The sequence below is a fragment of the Oculina patagonica genome, chromosome 2 (assembly GCF_052425735.1).
Source record: "Oculina patagonica isolate OP01 chromosome 2, crgOcupat, whole genome shotgun sequence".
In the NCBI taxonomy this organism is placed as follows: Eukaryota; Metazoa; Cnidaria; class Anthozoa; order Scleractinia; family Oculinidae; genus Oculina; species Oculina patagonica.
This window is the reverse complement of record NC_135759.1, coordinates 35895164-35919232: the sequence shown is the minus strand read 5'-3', so window position 1 is coordinate 35919232 and position 24069 is coordinate 35895164. Positions and strand designations below refer to the sequence as shown.

At 39.0% G+C, this 24069-nt stretch overlaps 3 protein-coding genes and 1 pseudogene across 4 annotated transcripts in view; 1 reads left to right on the top strand and 3 right to left on the bottom strand.

The window, feature by feature from the left end:
* The window catches only part of LOC144644462 (acid-sensing ion channel 3-like), a 176890-nt gene that overhangs the window by 1980 nt on the left and 150841 nt on the right, over window positions 1-24069 (bottom strand). The window lies entirely within an intron of this gene.
* LOC144642037 (uncharacterized) lies at window positions 644-2835 on the top strand. The gene is made up of 2 exons (XM_078501037.1): window positions 644-724; window positions 1485-2835. The coding sequence occupies exons 1-2, from the start codon at window positions 644-646 to the stop codon at window positions 1842-1844; spliced, it is 441 nt and encodes a 146-aa protein (XP_078357163.1). The 3' UTR covers window positions 1845-2835.
* On the bottom strand, window positions 6032-8456 carry LOC144644475 (brain-specific homeobox protein homolog). Its single transcript, XM_078503972.1, has 2 exons — window positions 8143-8456; window positions 6032-7265 (listed from the first exon to the last, which is right to left on the bottom strand). The coding sequence occupies exons 1-2, from the start codon at window positions 8405-8407 to the stop codon at window positions 6868-6870; spliced, it is 663 nt and encodes a 220-aa protein (XP_078360098.1). The 5' UTR covers window positions 8408-8456; the 3' UTR covers window positions 6032-6867.
* Window positions 12859-23906, bottom strand: LOC144644431 (uncharacterized; annotated as a pseudogene). Its single transcript, XR_013569112.1, has 3 exons — window positions 23800-23906; window positions 14126-18690; window positions 12859-13735 (listed from the first exon to the last, which is right to left on the bottom strand). The product of XR_013569112.1 is annotated as an uncharacterized LOC144644431 (transcript).

Here is a 24069-nt window from a genome sequence, read left to right as displayed (position 1 = left end):
ATTTTTTTGATTGGCTGTTCGAAAACAAAGAAATTTTACACGGAAGTCAAAATGTTCGAAAGGCTGATGGCGCGAAAATATGAACAGATGAAGACATAGAGGATTTGGAAGACGATCCTGCCAAACAAACAGCGTCCACCAACTTTGACAACACTTGTCGCCGTTGTAATAAAACGGTTTTACTTAGAAACCATCCAGTTAATATTTTTGGTGAGAAAAGTAACAAAGAGCCAGAATTGCTAAAGGTGCTCGAGTTTTTAACTGGAAAAGAAGTCAAGTCTGACGATGGCTTTCCGAATAAACTGTGCCAGCCGTGCTTTCGAAAGGTTAAGACAGTCATAGAATTTCGTTCGCTGTCTTTGGCGTCACTTTCTAAACAGGAATTGTCGATTAAAGCAACTGGTGTGAAAAGAATGTGTGCCTCGCAACAAGTAGATGACTCGCCTAAATTGTGCTTGACAAAGAAAGCAACACCTTCGGTTTTGAATGTAACCCAAGATTCGTGCGTCGAGGCATTGAACCATTTTTCATGGGAAAAAGTAATGGTTGAGATGAGAGACCGGTCTTGGATGTTCTTGCTACAATTAGCAAACATACGTCAGAGTCACAAGTGCCTCCAGTGTGCTTTGGTTACCCAGTTTTGATGTATCAGAGAAATTCCAAGCTGGGTATGCTTCAGAAGTTGCTATCAATTTTGCTTATGTCCGGTGGATGTAGTCGCAGGGTGAGTACACTCGTTTCAGTTTAATAAACTTTGCTAGCAAAATTTACCAGTAGCTTACAGGTATTTTTAAAAAATAGAGGTTTTCTTCCGAATTTGAAAAAAAATGAGAGAATGTCCGAGGCGAAGATGAGTTTAGCGGCCGGTATATGCGGACCCCCGAGGAAACAGCCTATTTTTTTTTTCATTCATCAGAAAAGAAAAAAAATGCGCGAATTTTTTATTTGTTATTTATTTGATTCGAAAAAATAGTAGTTATTTCAATGGAATAACCAACTACACGGTAAAACCTTAACTATATTCCCCTTTTTTGTATTTTATTGAAATGTATTGACATGTTCAATATTGCTTTGCTATTATTATTTTTATTATTATTTGTAAACCACTGGCATTCAAGAGATTTTTACATGAACATATGTTAGTTATGTATACAGATTACATAGATATTGTATAGAGGTGGCTCTAATGTTCCAGTTGTGAGTAGAAATCAAGACCCTTTGTGACCCTACAACATCAATACATTGCTGTAGGTTTTTTTATACATTGCTGTATAATGGCAGTCAGCAAAACAAAAATTCTACAAAGTTCTTACCTACATTTAACACTTGCAAAAAGGGTTGGGGATATAGGTAACTGAATTTTGTCAAATAAGTGGATGTTCCTATTTTAATTACTCCATATCTTGAGTATGCAAGCTTTCAAAGGACAGTTTCATGTTTATTGACTCCTGTATGTTTAAATTAATTTAAAGTTTTGTTTTCAGATATTCACTTGCTTGAATGCTATTGGAGTCACCCAATCTCAGAAGACATGGGTAAGAGCAATGGATCAAATTGGCAGTGGTTTGGTATCAAAAGTCCAAAAGCTAGTTCAAGAGGGTCTCGAATTTTATGTCAACTTTGACAACCTTGACTTCAAGATCCTTTCAAATCAGGTTCTCACGAATCACCGTAACATAGATGTGCATTGGATTAACCAGTACATCACCTTTGACCAGGTGCCATCCACACATCTTGATGATCAGAAACCACTGGTTGATTTGAAAGAACTGCCTCTGACGGAGTACTTACTTAGTCAGGGGGAAGAAAAGAAGTTCAGAAGTAATATCACAGTTGGCTGCTAGAGTACTTACAAAGATGGTTCCATCATTCCAAGAGAACTTGATATTAGAAGCCATGTTTTCTCTGTTGCAGTTGTAGTTAGTGCGACTACAGGAACGTTTCAAAATATTGCACCTAGCATACCTAGTTGGGAATATGCAGGCCTAAAACTCTTCCTGTAAATACAATGCATGCAATATGAATCACATTCAGATTGTGAGCATAACATTTTTATAATGTGGGAGTCAGTGGCACTGCATTAAAATCATAATGAATTTTGTGAATGTTAACCCCAAACAGTTGTAAACTAATGCAAGGGTAGCCATGCAAAAGTACTGCCAAACAAGATTTCCTACATATGGTATTGTATTCTACTAGGTCAGACAATAATTTGCAGGCTAAATTTTTAGTTGAAAGTTACCAATAAAAGTTTTTAAGGATTGGGATGGTCTGAGTGAATCCATGAAATAAAGATGATGAAATACAGTGTAACCTTAAAAAAGGAACATACTATTAATACTTTAACAATAAAAACATACAACTAGTCATGGTGTCAGTTTCAAAATGGAGTGTTTTAATAAGCTATTCTATGTCCTCAAAGCATATTGTCTATAGCTACAGCACTCTACTTTCTTAAATGTGCTTGAAGGTGGAAAAAGACAAAAGTAGAAAATTCATTCACAGCATGTAGTATTATAAATATAAGTCATAACAACATAATTTTTTGTTTACAAAATTGCTTCACTTACAGAACCTTATATATTATTACTGTTGTCAATGGAAATAACTAAACAAAGATAGTAATTAATAAATACTTGCCACTATACAATGAGATGTGCTTCATCAATTACGACAGCTTTCATATTACATCTCACTTCTTCGCAATCCAACACTTTTCTCAATTTTCCAACAAATGCCTCCGGGTCAGTGGCCATAAATTATTCGATACTTTGATTGCTTGATATCGTTGATTTCAACTTCACTTAGCGACTCGGTATTACGAACCATTAGACAGGTGACATTTAAATCATTGAGCTTCACTGTTTGATCTCGCATTAATGCATTTAGTGGCGAAACAACCAAATAAAAAGAATTAGTTTCTCCAAGCCAGGAGTCGAAAACAAAGGGCAATAACTGGAAAATTAACGACTTGCCAAAGCTTGTCGTTAAAATAACAAGAGTGTCTTTCTTTAGAAGAACAATGTTCCGTATTGCCTCTTTCTGTTTACCACGGAGGGATATATTTTCCAAACTGAGACCACTAAGCGCCCGTGACAAAGACTTCTCGAATCCCTCGAATCGTGGCTCGACGGCAGCCATGATAATCGCATACAGTCTATAGACACCTCACGACTGCATACATGAAGACCGAAAGTCCTAGAATCTAGGACTGGAAATCCTGTGTCCCCAGAGCCCTTTGTTTCCTCGTGCCTAGGCCCTGCCGGCTAAGAGAAACGAAAAGGGCTATGGGGACGAGAATGGCTAAAGAGCGCGAAACTGATCCAAAATCCAAAATGGCAGAGACTCCAGCCTAGTCCCTAGGCGTTCTCCTCCTCTCTCGGGCGAGCGCGAGGTCCACGTAAGGGCCTCGGAACGGGTTGGCCGCTCAGTGTCATTCGGTGACGTCACGAAATTTCGCGCCAAATCGATAAGCGGAAAGGAAACGCCTGGGTACTAGGCTGCAGACACTCGTAAACAACCTGGGGACGAGGCTGTCGACAGGAAAGTATTCCTGTTGTGAGTTTGGGATACCTGTGGTGCCTACTCATTTGCCGGACGAGGGCTCAAAACCCTCTATTTTTTCGTACTTTTTTTGATCGATGAGCGCGGGGAAAGAACGGCGAGACGCCAGCGCAAAACGGGATTCACTCGATTCGCTCGCTCCTGTCTTCCTCCCCTCTCCCCCGCGCTTCGCGCTCACGCTCGCTTGGCTCGTCGATTCTCTCGCATTTTTTTGCGTTGAAAAAAAGAGGCTGTGGACAGTCTAGGATCACCAAACACTAAACAAGATGCTGCGAAGCGCGTTCCCCTTCGTAAACGGTCGATGCCATTTTAGCTGGGCATTTTAGCAACACTTGGAAATTTTTTTAAACTATTAGTGATTTTTTTTTCATGGCACCTCTGGCCTGTTACAATCCCTCCCTCACCACTGCAACAGGTGATCCGCCAAACCCCCGAAAAATTTAATAATATAAGGTGCCTTTTTTGTACTGTTGCATCTGTAATAGGTGAACCCTAAGCGTGAGTCTAACTAAGGTCTACTGAATAATCGCTTTATCCAAGTCTAATTTCCTCTAATAACAATCAGAGCACAAACTCAACTCAGTGCAGGCCTCAACAACAGCAGATGGCATCGTGTATGGTTACCAGTGATGGCATCGACCATCTACGAAAGGGAACTGAATCAGGCGCTGCGATCATTATTGATTAAAAGATTTGGGTTAAGTATAAACGTAAATACACCATATTTCCTCGAATAATAACCGAGGGTGTTATTATTTTTTTACGCTAAAAAGGGCTGAAGTGCACTTGATAGTTAGTTAGCAACTTTTTAACAAACAATTAGGTACGAGGCAGGGATTTTTCTAGGGACTTCACCCTTGTTGCGCAAAGTGAGTGTTGTTTATCTCGGAATTAGTCAAGGGTACATTTCTTTTAAAGGTCCAAGTCTATCTGAGAAAGAAAGAGTACAGCCAAATACAACAGTTCTTGCTCAGTTCACTGGCCAGCTCTCCACTTTTTATCCTTCTTAAAACCAACATTCCAACTTCCAATTTGATCTGTCGTGAATACAATAGCTTTGTTATATATTCGCATGTATACATGTTCGCCGGGCGGGGAGTCCCGGGGTATACAGGGTTCCGGAATGCCGAGATCAGTGGAAAACACGGAGTCCTACTTTATTTACGTACGCCAAGAAATGAATTAACTCTGAAATGATAATCAGAAAAATTAATAATTAAATTTTTACAGTATTCTGGTACTACCCAAAATAACTGAGCGATGTGCTGCAATGTTTTGTTTTCCTTAATGATCTTTCTGATTTTCAACTTGCTTTTTCGATTGAAACTTATGTCAATCCAGTGAAGGTGAGGAAAATTGTCGATGTAAGGAAAAACGGAGGGAGGGGAGCTCGAGGGATTAGTGGTCAAGATGAGCAAGATATCTTTCATTTATCGAGTACCGTAGAATTCCGGTTATAAGCCCTGGGCTTATACAACTTCGTAAGGGTTTTTGGGTGGGCTTATAAGCGGAGGGGCTTATTATATTCGGGAGGGCTTATAAGCGGAAGGAAAAAACGTTTCGAAAGGAGCCTTTGGGAGTGTTGATCGAAATACGTTTTTAAGTTAAAAACGCACAAAAAACAAACATTTAGCCCTGTTCAGTACTGTCATCCGGTAGAGGGGGGCTTATATCCGGGGGGCTTATAACTGGATGTATTTTTTTGTTTCCAGGTTGATGGGCCTATAACCGGGGGGCTTATAAGCGGGGGGGGCTTATAACCGGAATTTTACGGTATCCGTCTTGAGCATGTGCCTTAGCATGTGAATAAATTATGCAGATTGATTTATGAAAAAATTATCGAAAAAGTAGGAAAATAAAGAGAGAGTCTTCCATCGTCGCTATTTAGTTTTACTTAAAAATCGTAGCATAAGGGAATAAAATGATGTAATTTTAAGACGTGAGATCTTTAAATTACCTCTAAAATTCGATTCTCTTTGTTATTGTGACATTGACAGGTCTAATGCGTAACAAACTGGAGTCTTCAAAGGCGAAGGAAAAACTAAAAATGATTTCATTACAAGTTCGTAATAAAGAAAGAACAGCTGATTTATCGTGAATTCCCGTCTACACAAACACCAAGTTGACACACCACGAATTAATATCGTTCCATTATCTGTCAAATCTTTTCACCCAACCTTTTCCATCAGTTAAGATTTTCTTCTCTGATAAATGTCCCTCGCTGTCCTTCCGATATTAATTCCAAGTGTTAGTCTGACACTAGTAAACAGAAACATATTTTTTAATTAAGCCGTACAAGTTATAAATTCGACTAGTGGCTGTTTTTAAACAGCCACTAGCCGAATTTATAGGCTTAAAAGCTTGAAGGCATGTTGTTACTTTACTTGCCCGCTATCGAAACAACAAGAATGTGTTTTTTAATCTTTATTTTAATTTTTGTAGTTTTAATATACTAACCATTAATTTATTTATATAATTTACACGCAGGTAGCTGTAATGGCTTGACTGTATATGACTTCTTATTTCCCTGCTTCAAAATTGTAAAAGATAAGCAAGAAAAAATTGTTATTGGTTAACTGATCGATTTTGACACTGGTGCTTCTTGCGGAAGTGACTATTATTTGACTTATTTTGTATTAAAATTAAATTCTTAGTATCTTTGATGTTTGCTTCAAGAGCACCACTAATGAAATAAAGCGAGAAATTATAACTTTAAGTAATATCCAAATCATTAGCTAGTGTGAAAAAAGCACGTTTTAAATTCATAATTGAATTAAATGATTGTTAAACTACTTTGAGAAGTACATGTGTTCCTTTATAGATTGATTTGAACCTCAACTAAAGTTAAGACGTTTTTCATTACTTCTTTTTCTGCATTCCTTTTGTTTTATACAGTAGGGGACGTTTGTTTGCTTTCATTAGTGATCTGTTTTTCTGATGGTGCAGACAGCCTCCGCTTGTACTCTTTCGTGATTTCATAAAAGTCCTTAACTTTCCATGGGACTTAATACCCAAATACGGCGGGGAACAATTCTCCAAGTAGTCGCTTTAAGCTGTGTAAATCTAAGTTGTTAAGCACCCAACGGCACTTGGAGACACACTAACTTTAACCTTAAGCTACTGTGACGGTTCTACTTAAAAAATGATCTCTCTCTCTCTTGTTTGTTTTCAGTATTACATGCACAGGCTATAAAGTTCGAAATTTCGCTTATTTTACAAACCTTAGTTATACTTAATATGTTGTAGTTCGAATGCGGACAATGTTCTAATCTTCGAAATAACATTCAGTTCACACACAAGCGATCAGGGCTCTTCTTCTCGCTTTACCAGCACTTTCTCACTCACCAACTCTCTGTCTTCTTCACCTCTTTTATCCTCCCTGTCATCGTTTTCTGTGTGTGAGCATTCTCCCTCCATACTCTCCGCCGGTTTGTTTTGTTTCGTGTCTTTTTTCCATTTCATTCGTCTATTCTGGAACCATGTTTTTACTTGCGTCTCATTCAAGCCTAACGTCTGAGCGAGTTTGGCGCGGCTCGATGTATCTAGGTATTTCTGCTCGGAAAACGTTTTCTCGAGAATACGTAGCTGGAGATCCGTGAACACCGTACGCGATTTGCGACATCTGCGCCCACTGGGTGTTCTCATGGTTGGCTTGAGGCGAAAGTAGACTGGGAGAGAGTTTAGAACCTCGGGGCTTGGATCTAAATGAAATGCCGAATTAAGAATTACATTAGAAAGTATAGGGTTGGACGGAAATCAAAACAAGCAAGAAAAAATACGAATGAAGATTAATTAAGGATAGAATTTTTAATTCAGTTGAGGGAAAAGAAAGTGAATTACGTCCATATGTAAAAAGATTTTCTTTTCCTGAATTTTTGCGAGTGATAAAAAAGCACAATATTCAACCGTATTTGTTAGTTTTAGATAAAAGACATACCCCCCTGAATATTCCTAAAAGTACGTAAAGATGTACTTATTTATGCTTTTGCTTTCATGCATTTTTGCTCACCTTTTAGAACTATTGCTCAGTGTTTTTTTGGGGTTGTATGTAAACTTTGAAAAAACCCCGAAGCTCATAGATTTCAGGCGCAAAACTCTCCGCCGGTTAATTAAGCGTTCTCTTTTTATCAGGTTGTTTTCATATCTTTCAAGATAAAAAATAAAATCGTAACTTACACGGTTTAAAAGTGTGATAATAAGACGGTAAATGAATAAATGTGTTCACCGAATAACAAGTTCAGAACAGAAAATATCCTTATGAGCAAAACGTGAAGTAAGACTGATTAATTTACGCGAAGTATTTGCTTTTGGTCATTAACGGCTCAAATTTCTTTGATTTCCTCCCCGTTAACAACTTTCTCACAAGCTTGGTAATAAATAGCGTCCAGTTAAAAGCTTGAAATTGGTATTATTATGTATACTTTTCCAATTTAGCCTTAATTTGATCCCAAGAAAGTTGTACGAGTGTTTGCGAAGAACGGGGTAGTACTTTCGTTAACGGCAAACACAAAATCTGAATTTAGGCACGCCCTGTAAATATGGTTGTCGTAAAGAGTTTAAAACTGATAAAGTGTGTACCTTGATAAACAGCCGAATGTTCTTTGCGGCTTCTAGAAAATATGGTTGGCATTCCAAAGTTGAACGAGTTGCCACTACTAGAAGGAACTTGAGGGTCGTGTCCGTGGTCTTGTGGCTGTTTTGGCACCAAATACGGTGACTGCCTTCTGACTAAAAGATCATCGATCAAAAATGAAGGTCGGTTTGGAGGGCTTCGAGGGATGGCTGGGGGTTGCATATACGGAGATTGCGGGTACAAAAGCATCGGATCTTGCGAGAAGAACATTGTTGCGTTTTAGCCTTCAGATCAATGTCTCCGACGTTGTTACTTCGCTGCAAATGAGTTTTCGGGGAGTTTGCAATCACATTTAAAAGTTTGACCATTTAAAGGAGTGTCAATTCTAAAGCATCACGCTTTTTTTTTGTTTTCTTTCACAGACAACTGGGGCATTTGCATGATTGACAGCTAAAAATGTATATATGCTTAAATTTAGATTTCTATTTAATTATTTCTGGAGATTATAAATGTTGGAATCAGCCTGAAATTAAACTGTAATAGCGCAAATTAGTACCACCCATGCTGCAAACTCGTATGTAATTTCTTTTGCGAGATTTAGCCCATCAGCACCTACTCAAGCAGAAAATGGCGCTCGTTAGAACCTTTTTTAAAGACAAATTTCGGTCAATTAGTGATATCAAAATCTTTAGACGTGCCAGTTAAAAACAATTATGTTTATAATTCCAAGAGAGAATTCAATTGCTCATAATAATAACAGAAAACACTGCAGTCAATAAAAACTGGCTTTCTTTATGTGTTTAATTAAATACGCAGTTTACGGGAAGTGAATAGTTGAAAGAAAGGTTTTAATTTTGTCATGTCGAATAAATATCCGTCACCATTAAATTCATTATTTAACACTTGCTAACTGTAAAATGTGCGGGAAATTATTCTAATCCCTCGAAAATTACCTTGCCGTTTTTAGCGAAATATTTCAAGCTAAAAGATGTTGTATATAGTTTAAAATAATTTAAACACACTTCAAACAAATGCACTGAAAAAGTTCAATTGATTTCATGCTTTGAGAGACTTCAGTACACTAAACAAATATAATAAATGAACTGCAGCTTTCTTTTAGCTTTTATTATTACCATTAACTGTCAAATTAAACAATGTCGAGCACGAATTTCACCTTTGATTGTGTGCAAAGGAAGTGTGTAGTAATGGCTTTGAAAATCAGTTGTTTACTTTCATTGAAACGCACCCAGCTCACAAGAAAACCTTTTGACTGACATAGACTGGTTGAAGATTTACTGCACATTCGTTTCTTAATAAAACACTGCGCATACGAAAACGAAAAGTAGAACAATTTCACCAGTTGTACACATTTGACTTGTCTGACATGATGTGAAATCCGATCTTATTGAGTTTTATGGTCAAACTCAAACTTTGTTGGAAAAATTCAAGCTTTTCTCATTAGATTGTATATAGTTAGGAAACGCCGATCGAGGCAAGGTTTCTAATTTCTATTGACTTCTATTCGCTAGCATGCAGTTTTATAAATTTATTACATTTTTATGAGATGATTACAGGTATATGGCACATTTAAACGTAAATGTAGTTTAAACGTTCTTTCGCGCCGAATGAGATTTCAGGTCTCTTCTATTGAGATGAAAAATTAAAAGTCGCGGTTGTTTTGTCTTATTCACAATACATAACGCGACGAATCGACAAAATGTTCCAATTCAAGCACCGCTAGAGAGCTAGGCGTAGAACTGTAGTTCAGTGTGTTAGGACAATTTAGCCTTTCAAAAGCCATTCTTCGACAAAAAGGTTTAATGAGAGCGCCGAAAAGTAAACAACTTATAAAAGACAACCGGTTCGTGGCTAAAATGTAGGAAAAAACTCAGTGTGATTTCCGACTTTACCGGAACTTTAAAGTCAAACAATTTTAAGTCAATATGGACCTAGCTGCTAGTTTTCAAAATTAAATTGGACGATTTTCGTTCGGCTTGCAATTTGCAAATTTTAAGGATATGGGCCAAAAATCCACTCATCGATTAGACAACGATGATATATTTGAAGAAAAAAAAAAGGATTGAAGAAAACCAGGCAACTATATAACACAAGATTTTAACATAGCTTTTTCTATAATCTCACGTTTCGTAAGGTGGTCACTTCGATTAAAAAAATAATTAAGTACTGACCAGGAGGCAAAATAATGGCAAAAATAATAAAGTGGGGAGTAAAATTATGCAGTTTATGAAAATAAAACCTTGGGGAGTATAACTCATTTTGTTCAAGCTTTAACCAAAATGGAGGCTTTCCGCGGAGAGGGAGGAAATTTAACTTTGTCGCCATTTTCTCATAAAGAAAAGACTGCGGATTTGTTCATTTCCCGCCTGCGGCAAACCTTAATTTCGATTCATGATTTGTTAATTATTTTACTCAGTCTTTTTTCCATCAGTTAAGATCTTCTCATCTGATTAAATATGACGTGATATTCGCCTGATAACTCGAAGTAATAATGCTACAAAAAATAAAATAACATGCTTAGAAAACCGTTCAGTCGATCACATTTTTCTTTTTCATTGTCGTTGCGAGAAAACTCATATACCTTTTTACTTTGAATAATTACAACATATTATCAGAACTAAACCTTCGCGGTTAACAAAAATAATAGAGTTTCGAAAAATAAACGTAATAAAGTTAACTAATGTTATATCGTTTACACACCCACAGATCTAATAACTGATCTTTATTTCGATGCTTGAGAATTGAATCAGATAAGCGACAAATAAAACAGATATTTATTTTGCGATCCACGAGGCGGGAAATAAGCGAAATAACTATCTTTGAAAACGATCGATTAAGTCTTAACTATCTGTTATGCGAATAAATTATGAACGAGATGTCACTAGTATAAAATTGCCGAGAAAATTGAAGAAATAAGTGTAAGACCGCAATAAGTCGAAACAGTTACAAGACTGATTAAAAGAAATCTTAACACAGTTAATTTAATAATTGTTAAATTTAAAACATTTGGTCGCGCAATCCTAATCTTTTTCTGATTAGTTAGCTCTGTAATCTTTTACGATTCAAGGCCTCAATGACGCACCATGCATCATAAAAATCTTAGCCTGTGTACAGCCGTCCAGCTTCCCTTAAAAAATCGGGGAGGGAACCCCCAGATTCTTGATATGTCAGACTATTTTGTGAGACTAGTGCAAATTTTATAAATGTAAAATTAATTGAAAAGACTCAACGATAATAAGGAATTGAAAATACTAGGGATTTAGGGTCTAGTTTTTCATCGGCACAATGGTGATCACTAGAACGTCGTGAATGTTCAAAGTTTCCTGCCTCAATTTTTCTCATTTTTAACCATCCTTCTCGTTATTCAATATTAGTAGATATTTGGTGTTTTTTGCATTATGATAAACGATTATTTACGGGGTCTCCTGCGATTTAAAGCTGAAATTATACTGCAAAGAGGCGAGATTTTAATTAGTAAATTAAGAAAAATCCTGGTTGTTATAAAGATATGACTGGGGTACTGACATTAACGAGCAATTGCTATTTTACTAATAGAGCAGTTTTCAAATGAGTGTCGTAAAACCAAAACCAAAGTAATTACACTGGCTAATTATAATCACAAAGGACACGGACAATCCAGTGAACCAATCAAAACTCGAAGCAAATACATGTAGCCGGCACGAAGCGCGGGAAAACGTGCGCGAGCGAGTCACGATTGGTTTTGGTTTTAGTTCTGATCTGAGAGTGGCGGATTTTAAGCCAATCACTAAGCGTAGCAATGCAAAACCAAAGCAAACGCAATTAACTTTCGACACTCAAGTGAACACCGCTCTAAAGAGTGAATTCAAAATTCTAGACTTTATTTTATGGCAATGTACCATAAAATTCTTGAGCTTATATTTGCTCAAGATCCCTTTATTCAGGTGGGCTTATTTTCGGAATCGAAGGGCTTATATACGGGCCGGGGCTTATTTTCGGATGGAAATTTGGTGTATACAAGAATACCAGACACTGTATTCTAACAGAAGAATATCACCTGAAATTTAATGGACCATTTTACATTATTGTGTGTAAGCTTTATTTGTTTACAGCTTATTTTGGATTTCTATATTATTGATCTTAGCCTGTATTAATTATGTACTACTCAAATTCTTATTCATTAAAAGTCTAGTTCAAAGTACGTTAAATCGTGTTTTGCTTGCAGTGTACTCAGATTGTATATTCAAAGGATTAGAGATTGTTAGTTCGTGTTTTGTTTATAAATACACGCACTTGCTGGCCGCACAATGAACTCGAAATTTTCAATACTGCACCTCGGCTCCGCCTCGTGCAGTATTGAAAATTTCTTGTTCATTGTGCGGCCAGCGCGTGCGTGCATTTGTAAACAAAACACTCACAACAGTCTCTAACCCATAAATAAACCAGTCCCTCTGAGCATTCTCTAACAACGGAAACAAAACAAGCCCTATAACGGGCTTTTAACCGTAATTAGTAGAAACTCAGCTGTGTTCTTTGGTCCGCGAATCTGTTGTCTCCCACTTTTTCTTCGCCGTGCAGTCGCCCCGGTGCTCTTGCGGTGTTCTGATTTTGCCTTCAGTCACTTGTGGTTTGACTGCTCCTTTGGTTTCTCTCATGACTCTCCCTCTTTCGCGTGTCCTCGCTCGCCTCGTTGACTTTCTCAGACTCGCTAGTCTAATGTAAATATTATATTTTTTAAGAGTTATAACAAATGTAAAACTTACGGGCTTATATTCGACAGGGCTTATTTTCGGCCGGGGAGATTTGGGGGCTGTGGGGGCAGTAATTTTTGCAATTAGTAACCTTTTAAAACTATCAATATAGAATTTAGTAGGTCATCTGTTTAGTGTTAAAACTGACTTCTGGTTTTATTATTGAGTATAAGCAACAGTTTCCTGCATCTGCTGAAAATTAGCTAAAAGGTTTTCTTGTCGGCTGAGTGCTTTTGATAAAATTAAACAAAAACGATTTTCAATTGATTGGTAAGTTTCATATCTAAATAGGCTAAAAGTGTCAAGTGAGCACATACTACACTATAAATAACGTTTAACCAGTGCCATGTATTAGCAGCGTCTTTCCTCAATACAATGTTCCACTTGCTTGTGCTCGAATAATCTTGCGCATCCAGCCGGGGTTAACCCTTCCTTGTTAACTGCATACAAATTTGCTCCAACATCGAGAAGCAGGCGAGCAACGTCCATGTGACCTGAGCCTGCAGACACGTGCAGCGGTGTGTTTCCACTAGCATCAAGCGCATTGACATCACTGCCTGCATCAATTAAGACACGCACGATTTCTGTCTTTCCAAGTGCAGCAGCTGTGTGAAGAGCAATGCTGCCTTCAAAATCTCTTGTCTTCACACTCGCTCCGTGTTCAAGAAACAGGCGAGCCATGTGCACATCACTGAAGGCTGAAGCCAGATGGAGGGGTGTGCTTCCTTCATTGTCTGTAGCCTCCACATCCGCTCCGCTTGCAACAAGTACACGGGCAGTGGGTTTCTGATCAAAAACTGCGCAGATGTGAAGTGGAGTGCAGCCTTTAGCATCCCTTGCTTCGAGATTACTGTGAATAAAGCAAAGGTAAACAATCGCTTTAAATATCACAACTGGAAATGTAGAAACTATAAAACCTGTCTGGAAATTGACATAAAAATTCTGTTTAAACAGCCAGATTCTCATTTAGTTTGGCGGAGTGTGGGGAGCAAGCAAGTTCCTGAGAACGATTCACCTTGTCACAAACTCGTGACGTCAAACCTTACGAGACAAAGAATGCCTGGGTGACTAGGCTTGGAGACAGATATTGTTAGTGAAATTCAACGTAAGAAGGATCGTTTTATTACTTTAAGACATCATGTCTAACTCAAATTGCTGTACCTAGATTACTTCATTAGACCTTCTTTTGAGCCAACACCCACGAAATAGTATAAATACAAAAAAAAGATTGGAGTCTTACCTTCCTTGATTAATCACAACTGAGACAGCTTCCATGCTCCCTGAACAGCAGCCCACATGCAGAGGTGTACTGCCTTTATAATCTGCAGCTTCAGGATCGCCACCATGCTTCAACAGAGCTTTGGTTAGCTTCCTGTCATTTGAATGAACAGCAAGATGAAGTGGGGTACATCCTAACTCATCGACAGCGTTGACATTACCTCCATACACAATGAATTTTTCCACAATACCATAAGCGCCAAAACTTGTCAAATGCAGGGACGTTCTTCCCTGTATATTCGTAATATTGACATCACTTCCTTTCTTAAGTAGCAGGCTGACAATGTCATCCTTGCCTCCAGCAAAAGCAAGGTGAAGAGGCGTATCTCCTAGCTTATCCTGGCAATGTACATTGGCCCCTGCTTTCAACAAAGCCTTCACGGTAGCCGCACTTGAGTACGTAGGGAGAGCAGCTTGATGAAGAGGAGTGCAACCATCTTCATTCACTGCATTAACATCTCCACCTTATTTGATTATTATTTTGACAAAATCGATCTCAGCTACAGCAAAATGAAGAGCCGTGTTGCCATTTTTATCTTTCACTTGCACGTTGCTTCCATGTTTCAGTAAAATCTCGGAACATTCCTTGCTGTTGGCAGCCAAGCTGACAAGTAATGGCGTCTGTCCTCTGTTGTTAAGGGCAGCTAAGTCTGCTCCTCTATCAACCAGTCGTTGTATCATCTCTGGAGTTCCTCGTGCTGCTGCCCTGTGTAGAGCTGTTTCTCCATTCCTGTCTTTTGCCTCAAGCTCCAATCCTTGGTTTACAAGCCTGTCCAAAGTAATGGCATCCCTGCATATTGCAGCAAAATGAAGGGTTGTTCGACCTGTTACCCCATCAATAGCGTCCTTGTCACCCCCATTCTCAAGATACACCTCCACAATGTTCCAGTTCCAGGTCCGCAAATCGCATCCGTCTACGGCGCCAAGAACAGTACGCCCACTAAAATCCTTTGCGTTAATGTCGCTGCCATGATGAATAAGAACGTCAACCAAGTTTTTTTCCCCGCTTCCTGCCGCCAGATAGAAAACGGTTCTCCCCTTGTTGTCGATGGTTGTTATATCACTCCCATTTTGCAATAAAACGTTGGCCGCATTCGATCGTCCTTGTGCAGCAGCAAAGTGCAAAGGAAGCCAGCCCATGTTATCAGTTAAATGAATATCAGCACCATGTTGAATCAACAATTTAAGGGAATTGCTGTAGCCTCCCTTAGCAGCTGCATGGAGAGGGGTGCGATTCTCCCTGTTTAAGGCTCCCACGTCCGCACCTTGCTGAAGGAGACACTCTATACAACCTGCGTTACCAGCCAATGCTGCAAAATGCAAAGGCGTCTCACTGTTGTCGTCTTGTAAATTGACATCAGCTCCGTACTGTAAAAGAATTTCACAGCATTCCCTCGTCGCACAAGAAGGTAGATGATGAAGTGGAGATCTCCCACAGTGATCAGTGGCATTCACAAAGCTTCCATGATCCAACAACGTTTTGATAAGGGTGATTACCTCAACCTGTGTGTGTCTTTGGCGCAGACTTTCAACAGCAAGTATAACAGGGGTCTTTCCCGATTTGTCCTTTGTATGAACACTGCTTCCCTGTTCTATGAATAATTGGACCATTGGCAAACTACCACAAGCTGCTGCTTCAGCAAGGGGTGTTCGACCCAACGCATTTTCGACTTCCAACTCAGCACCATGTTCTAACAACACCTGGGCTGCATGGATACTGTTTGATTTTGCCGCCTCAAGTAAAGGCGTCATCTTGTCTTGACCAGTTTTTATATTGGTATCAGCACCGTACTGAAGTAACATCTCAACAAGTTCACCATTGTTGTTATGGGCAGCATGGTGGAGGGGAGAGTAAGATTCGACGTTCTTAACGTCTGTTTTACATCCAAGCTGAAGGAGATGCTTCGCTACTTCCTCGAAATTCCTGGAACAAGCTATCTGAAGAGGCGTTTCAGATCTATCATTCATGGTGTTTATGTCAGCGCCAAACATAACGAGCAGCTTAGCAATTTCCATCACTTCAGGAGAGTCTGTGAACTGAAGAAGACAAGAAAGTGCTGTGTCGCCTGACATATTCCTTGCATTTACATTCACTCCCTTTTGTAAAAGACGCAGAACTAAATAAGGGTGGGGGAGCCTCACTCCGGGATCCTTTTGAGACATTACTAATGTAAGTAGAGTTTCACCACCCAACAATTTGTCATCAGAAAAAAGTAGAAGATCATCAATCCGACAAGTTCTAACAGCAAACTTTGCAAAACGATTAAATTCATCATCCAAGTACAACGTATCAGCCCCTCGCTCTATCAGAAGTTTAGCTATATCGGTGTGACCCGCTTCTAAAGCACAATACAAAGGAGAAATGATTTGCACTTGGTCTTCACCTTCGTCTTCATCCATATCTTCACAGTCGCTGTCCTCACGTTTGCTCTTTACATTTTCTTTTTTTGCGGCATTACTGCCATTGACGTTAGCTCCTTGGTCTAAGAGAAAAGTGACTGTATCATATTTTCCAGCCCTGACTGCTGCCGTCAGCAGTGTTTCGCCAGAACTGCTGACTATATCCACAGTGACACATAAATCTCTCTCAAGAAGAAGCTGCAAAACATCCGTCATGCCTCTTTTGGCAGCTAAGTGCAACAAAGACTCATCAAGAACCAACATTTTCAAATCGCATCCTCCTTCAATCAAAACCTTACTAGCAGCGGTATGACCTCGCTCAACTGCATAAAATAAAGGTGAGTGACCATCCTGGTCTCGTGAGTTGACATCAGCACCCTGATTTAAAAGATAGCTGACTATGTCAGACCGGTCGTACGACCTTTCAACAGCGCAGTGCAAGGGTGTTCTACCCAAGAAGTTTCTTGCATGAATGTCAGCCCCTCGCTCCATAAGAAGTTTAACTACGTCGACGTGACCCCCTTCTAAGGCGCAGTACAAAGGATAAGTTGAGAAACATTTTTGGTATTCTTCTTCCTCTTCCTCTATATCTTCGTCTTCGTATTCATCTCCGTATTCGTCTCCGTATTCCTCTTGGTATTCGACTCCGTTTTCCTCTTCGTATCCATCTTCGTATTTGTCTCCGTATTCGTTTTCGTCTTCTTCGCCTTCACAGTCGCTGTCCTCACGTTCAACATAATTGTTCTTTTCATTTTCTACTTTTTCGGCATTACTGTCATTGACTCTAGCTCCTCGTTTTAACAGAAAAGCGACTGTATCATATTTTCCAGCCCTGGCTGCTACCGACAGCAGTGTTTCGCCAGAACTACTTACTTTATCTACAGTGTCATATAAACCTCTGTCGAGAAGAAGTTGCAAAACATCCGTTAGGCCTCTTTCGGCAGATAATTCCAACAAATCATTGAACTCAAAATTCAAATTCAATTCTCTTTCAATCAAAACCTTAGCAGTAGCGGCATGACCTCCATTAATTGCGTAAAACAAAGCTGAGCGACCGAATCCACACTCGTCTCGTGAGTTGATATCAGCACCCTGATTTAAAAGATAGTTGACTGTGTCAGGCCGGCCATTTCTAGCAGCGTAGTGCAATGGCGTTCTACAGACGCTGTCTCTTGCGTCAATGTTGGCTCCTTGGTTAACAAGATAACGAACTAACTCCAGATCAGTGGCTAAGTGAAGAAGTGTTTCCCCTTCAAATGTCTTTGTTAATAAGTTCCCGTTCTTTTGCAAGATTAATTTTACTACATCTATATGGTCTCCGCTAGCGGCACAATGGAGAGGTAGCCAACCATCTTCATCAACTTCACTTAAATTTCCTCCACGCATTAACAACAAGTGAATGATTTCTAGGTGGCCCTTTGACGCAGCCAGCATGAGAGAAGAACGATCACCATCTTTGGCCTTCTCTATATTGGCACCATGCTCAAGAAGAAGGTGGACGGTGTCTGTGTGCCCATTTTCAATTGCCAGATGGAGTGGTGACATGTATCCGTCCCCTTCTGAAACACTAGCACCAAGCTCTATTAAACGCAGTATAATTTTTGTTCTGCCCTGCTCTGCAGCAAGGTGAATTGCTCTGAATCTATTTTCGTCCGTTAATTCCAGTGAGGCACCCCTTGCTACAAGAAATTCTACAACGCCTTCCTCGTTAAATTTGGCTGCCACCATCAAAGGGGTCTCAAAATTCTCACCCCGTGAATCAATATAGTCACCGTTATCAAGTAACCTTCAAAGATGCTCAACATGTCCCTCCTTTGCGGCCAAATGTAGAAGAGACTGAGATTCGAAACGCTTTGTAACGTTTTCAACACATTCACGTATCTGCCTGTGCTCTTTAGAGTCGTGCTGTTGCAAGACAGTGTTAATCGATTTGCCAGCAAAACTAGTTGCATTGTGACCAATCTTGCATCTTAGTGCTATGGCACTGTCAAGTTTGCCCGGACTATAATTCAAGATTGCGCTTAAAGCCTCGACGTCTCCCTCAATGCAGGCTAACTGTAGGCAGCTCAGACCACTTTTCTTGTCAGGAATGGTCACTGCATTAAAGGCCAAACTCTTCAAGGACAGCTGATAAACAATACATAGCTTCATTAGTACACTCTCCCTGTTCCAGCAATAGCAAAAGCTACAGCAACAGTATTTGACAACAACAAACATCAATCAATCAATCAATCAATCAATCAATCAATAAGTAAATAAATTTAAATCAAAGGTCTCCTTGAGACTACGACTATTTTGCATCAGGTGAATGAAATGATAGTAATGTTATAAAGTATCAGAATTTGAAGTACAGTACCGCCTGTAATCATGTGCACATCGGCCGCGGGTTTTACGATATAACCGCTGGTGATTTACTCGTGTTTAAGCGTGAGTCATGCTATCCATTGTTACAAAATGTAGTGCCTTAGGTTAATTATAAGCGACGCTTTAGATAGTTAGCCTTTCAGAAACACGTGCGTTGAGTTTTGTGTTGCGAAAGAGTTGTACACTACACGTTTGAGTTCTTATCTGCGTTTCCAACTCCGTTGCGTTGGTGCGTTTTTAACTGTTCAGGCAAGAGACGGGACAAGCGGTAAGCATCGTTTCCTCCTTTTATAATTTCGTTTCGTTTTTACTTCGATTGTTGTCAGTTTCTCTGGTTTCTCTTGCGTTTGCTTATTTAAGTCTTCGTGTTATGTAACTATTGTTAAGCTCCGTTATGTAACTATTGTTATGTTATTAACTATTGTTAAGCTCCGTTTCGTGTCGCTTAGATTAGTTTTTCGTTTGCATTTTAGTTTGAGTTCACGTTATCAAACACTGGATCACTGTAATCGTAATAATTAAATCCATTAGACATTTTCGCTCCCGCTGGTAAATAACTTGAAGTAAAATTGTCTCTTTAAATGGATATTGGTATTGAAAGTGTTTCTGGCTAGTCACATTTTCAATTTGTTATGTAATGTTTGATATGTGCTAGTCACGTTTTCAATTTGTTATTTAATGTTGTTTTACAGGATCTACTAGTAAAAAGTTGGCAACTTTTTATTGCAAACACTCGCCATCAAACCGCAAGTGTACCGGGAAGTGTTGACGTGTTCGTTTTTCATCTGAGTGACGTATTCATCACCCACAGCGAAAAGTATTCCCTTGGGAGTTTACGAGAACTGACTTGTCGATCCACAAACTGAAATTAAGCCCACCTACAATACTCCCATTCGCAAAAATTCAATCCTGACATAATGAACGGTACAATATTCGTCTTCGTATATAGCAAAACATTTCGTGAAGCATAAGTAAACACCCGCATATAAGAACACATGATTTCGGAGGTCAGGCTGATCGGGTTCTTATTTCATGGGTGCCTAGTGACAAATCAGCCTCAAAGTGTTCTTAAAATGTTCTTAACTTTTTATATTAGTAATACTTCCCAAAAATGCCCCTAGATGTAAAATTAGCATAAACTAATATATATTCTTTGATTTTAATTATCACAGTCAATACTGTATATTGAGCCTATAGATGAGATGACTGGCTGTCCTTCATTATAGGTAATGATGAAAAAATCATTTGTTTTTTATTAATACACCTTTTTCATTTTATAAGAAACTGAACTCTTTCTCGTGACTAGTATGAGTCGAAGGTATCCTGTGCATTTCCACATTGGTTTATTAATTCCTTCTCGCGGGGATGCAGCTTATTTCAAAAATGCTCGTCCGCCCGGGTATACCTAAATTACAAAAAACAGTCACATTCACGAGATCTACATTCATTTGACCTTTCGAGGCAGTCATTACGAGCGTGGCAATGAAACAGCAAAATATGCGTTCGGCGCTTTGTTTTTCGACGCCATATTTGAGTATGCCGGGTAGACCGCTGTCAAGTGTTGAGGCCGTATCGTACGTTGCTCCACGAAAGCACGAAAAAAATACGGATATTTCCACTACTGTCGGAGAGAACATTGCGCATATAGTTGGGGCGTCAATCGTACACTCAGCTGCGTTTTGTCTAGGCTCTGCGAGGGTCGGATATCACCAGGATAAACAACCATATATACAGTGAATGCTCGTTATATTTGAGATGAAATACGAAGAACTGTCTTTGACTGAATTCCACTCGAACTGCGTAGACACGATCGCATGTTGTAAAGCCGATTCACGCAACATTGCTGTCATTCCCTCAACGCGAGGTCACTCCCTAACGACCTAGGCTGATGACGAAATAGAGTTGCGCTTACATGTAGCGACCAAATTTGGCCTAATTTTTAACCGCTCCTAAGCTAGAGCCCCCCATCTCTTACATTTGTTTTAACTTCAATAATATCTTTGAAAAGAGCGAGTTTTTTGGTATGGTTTATTTTTGACGTTTGTAATTTTTAAACGATGTAAGTGCTAGTGATTATTTATTCGTGTTTTAGTTACGCAATCCATTGTTTGTGCGACGCTTTTTATAGATCGCCTTTCAGACACACGTGCGTTGAGATAAGAAAGCTGACATGTCACTTTTAAAATTGTTATATAACGTTTGTAAATGTGACAAGTCACGTTTTTTTCACGAGATCGCAAGTGATCACCCACAGCGGAAAGTAATCCCTTGAGAAATTAAAACAGTCCCTTGATAAATTAAAAAAGTCCCTTGAGAGTTTACAAATATGTGGTTCCAAATTTTGTCCACTAACCCCTATTCTACGTTTTTAGCTTGTAAACAAGCAAAAACGTCGAGAAAATGGGGCTTTATTGGCCAAACAGTACATGTGGAACTCAAATATTGCAATTCTTTGAGTGTTTTTAATAAAACAATTATTCCACTCGCGCTTGTTGGATATGAGATATAGCCAACTCGGCGCCTCGTTAGCTATCTACCATCTCATATCCAACGTGTGCTTGTGGAATAATTGTTTATTATACGCCGTCCTTGATTTACTAAAAGATATGGTATAACAATAATAATAATATTCACTGATTAGTATTTGCTTTTCTTTCAAAAGACATTAAGGTTACACTCTGGGGTTTAAGGAGATAAAGGAATATGGGTAGAAACGGCATAGTCCAAAACTTGTCCCTGTTCCGTTAATAGAGGTGTCCCTTTTACAGAGGTAATGGATACAAGTCATAAGAATAATTGAGTTGTTTATCAATAAAGTGAACATTAAGATATGTAAGGCAACGTCTCCAATTAAGTAAAGTTTAATAAACGAGCAGGAGTGCTTTATCAAGTTTAAAACACTAGGCTGCAGCCGAGTGTTTTAGACTTGATAAAGCACGAACTGCGAGTTCATTGAACAGCTTCAATAACCTCTGATGTAGATCTTTTCATTCTTGCATTAATATTTAGATTTTGGGTTATTTTGGCCAAGAAAATTAGACATAAACTTTAGCCATGTCTTTATCAGATACAAAGTCACTCATTAAACATTAATTTTCTTTGAATTTTCTTAACGAATTATTAATGAGTTTTTGAAAACTAACAAATGCATATATAAGTTAAGCAACGCTGTAATTTCATCGTTCATAAATAAATGCTCTTATTCATTTAAGTTAATATTAATAGCATTTACTAGAAACTAGAAACTAGACCATATAGTTTTCTATATAAATATTCTCTATTTTCAAATTGCCCATAATGCACTTTGTTTGCCCCCCAAATTTTGCATAAACTATTGTTTTGGAAATATGCAGCCCTCCCAAGAGAATATGAAAACAATAGTTTATGCAAAATTTGGGCGGCAAACAAAGTGTATTATGGGCAATTGGAAAATAGAAAATGGCAAAAACATTAACACATCTTTTCCTTTCAAACACACTGCTTTTTGTCCAACCCCTGCCCCCCTTTTCCTGGGTGGAGACAGTCACCAAAACACACACATTACTCAATGACCGCCTGCAGCGGAACACGATTAAGAACGCCATAACACAGACGTCCCCTCCGCGATTTTTTTGAGCGGAGCGGGACGGCTGTACACAGGCTAGACCAGAATGTGTGCTACTTGAAACAAACATTTTTGTAATACACCATGTACAGCCTAAAACTACAGCAAGAGCGGTCAATAGGATCAATACATGTAGTTGTCAAAAACGACAATTTATTTTGACAATAGAAACAGGCTTTCTTTTAAGAAAGTGATTGGGGGGGGGGGAATCAAGGGGTACTAGATCTCATGATTAGGGTGTGAAGCTTGTTTAAAGGAGAAGTTCACTCCAGAATGGCCATTTATGTTCTTTACGCCAATAAAAAGTTTACACAAAGATATGCTATTCACCAAAATTTCAGCCTCCAACGTGCGCTTTAAACCTACGAAATCTTTCCCAAAACTTGACAAATGAATGCCGCCATCTTGGAGCTGGTAATGTATGCATGGCGTCAAAGAGCTCAGCCTGAAGTTTTGTGGGGAAATTTAAATCCTCGAAACTCCTTGTTTCTTCGTAGTGGCTTTTGTTTGTCAAATTGCCTGTTTGTGTAGCTCCCAAAAATTCAAAAAACAAGGAGTTTTGACAATAAAAATTTTCCCGCCAAACTTCAGGCTGAGCTCTTTGACGTCACGCATACATTATCAGCTCCAAGATGGCGGCGTTCAGTTGTCGAGTTTTGGGAAAGATTTCGTAGGGTTATAGGGAACGTTGGAGGCTGAAATTTCGGTGAATAACATACTTTTGTGTAAACTTTTTATTGGCGTAAAGAAAATAAATGGCTATTCTGGAGTGAACTTCTCCTTTAAGGAAATAGAGGGTACAATAATTATTACCAATTGTCGGTCGATAAGCTTTCAGTTCAGTGATTGATTTCAAATGGATTTGGAATGTCCTCAATGAAGTGAGGATGTCTAGAGAATAAAAACTTTTTATCCGAACTTTATTGCTTTTCTTGCAACAACGTTTAAAGACCTTTGAGGGCCATTCCATTTTATATCCAACCCCCCCCCCCTATTGATGAGGTAAGTCAAAATTTACCCCCTTAAAAAAAGATCAAAGTGCCAACATGATACCCCCCTTCAGAAATAACCCAGTTTTTCTAAACCCCTTCAGAAAAGCCAACTTTTCCCTAACCTCTTCAGAAATATTCGGAAGATCAAAGAATGGCGAAAGCGCTACCCTTCAGAAAATCGCATCTTAACGGGGGTGGGGTGTGGATATAAAATGGAATGGTTTCACTTGAAATTTTGTATTGCCATTACTAAATAGTGAATTATTCAAAACTTACCACTTGTTTTCCGACGTAGTTACTCATCACGTTCCAAAATACCGTCACAATCAAGCTTTCTAGCCCCCAAAATGGTACACGTCTTTGGGCTAAACTCGTCTCCTGAGCCCGCGATTCATTTGGACTGCAATAACGCTCGATCCTCCTTATTTACGTCATGTAATTATCATATAGTTGTCTGACTAAATTCAATCCGTTCCGTTCTAACGGGGTAAAGGCTGGGCGGAAATTACCTTATGAGAGCGAGGCCAGATTCTAATGGCATGCGCA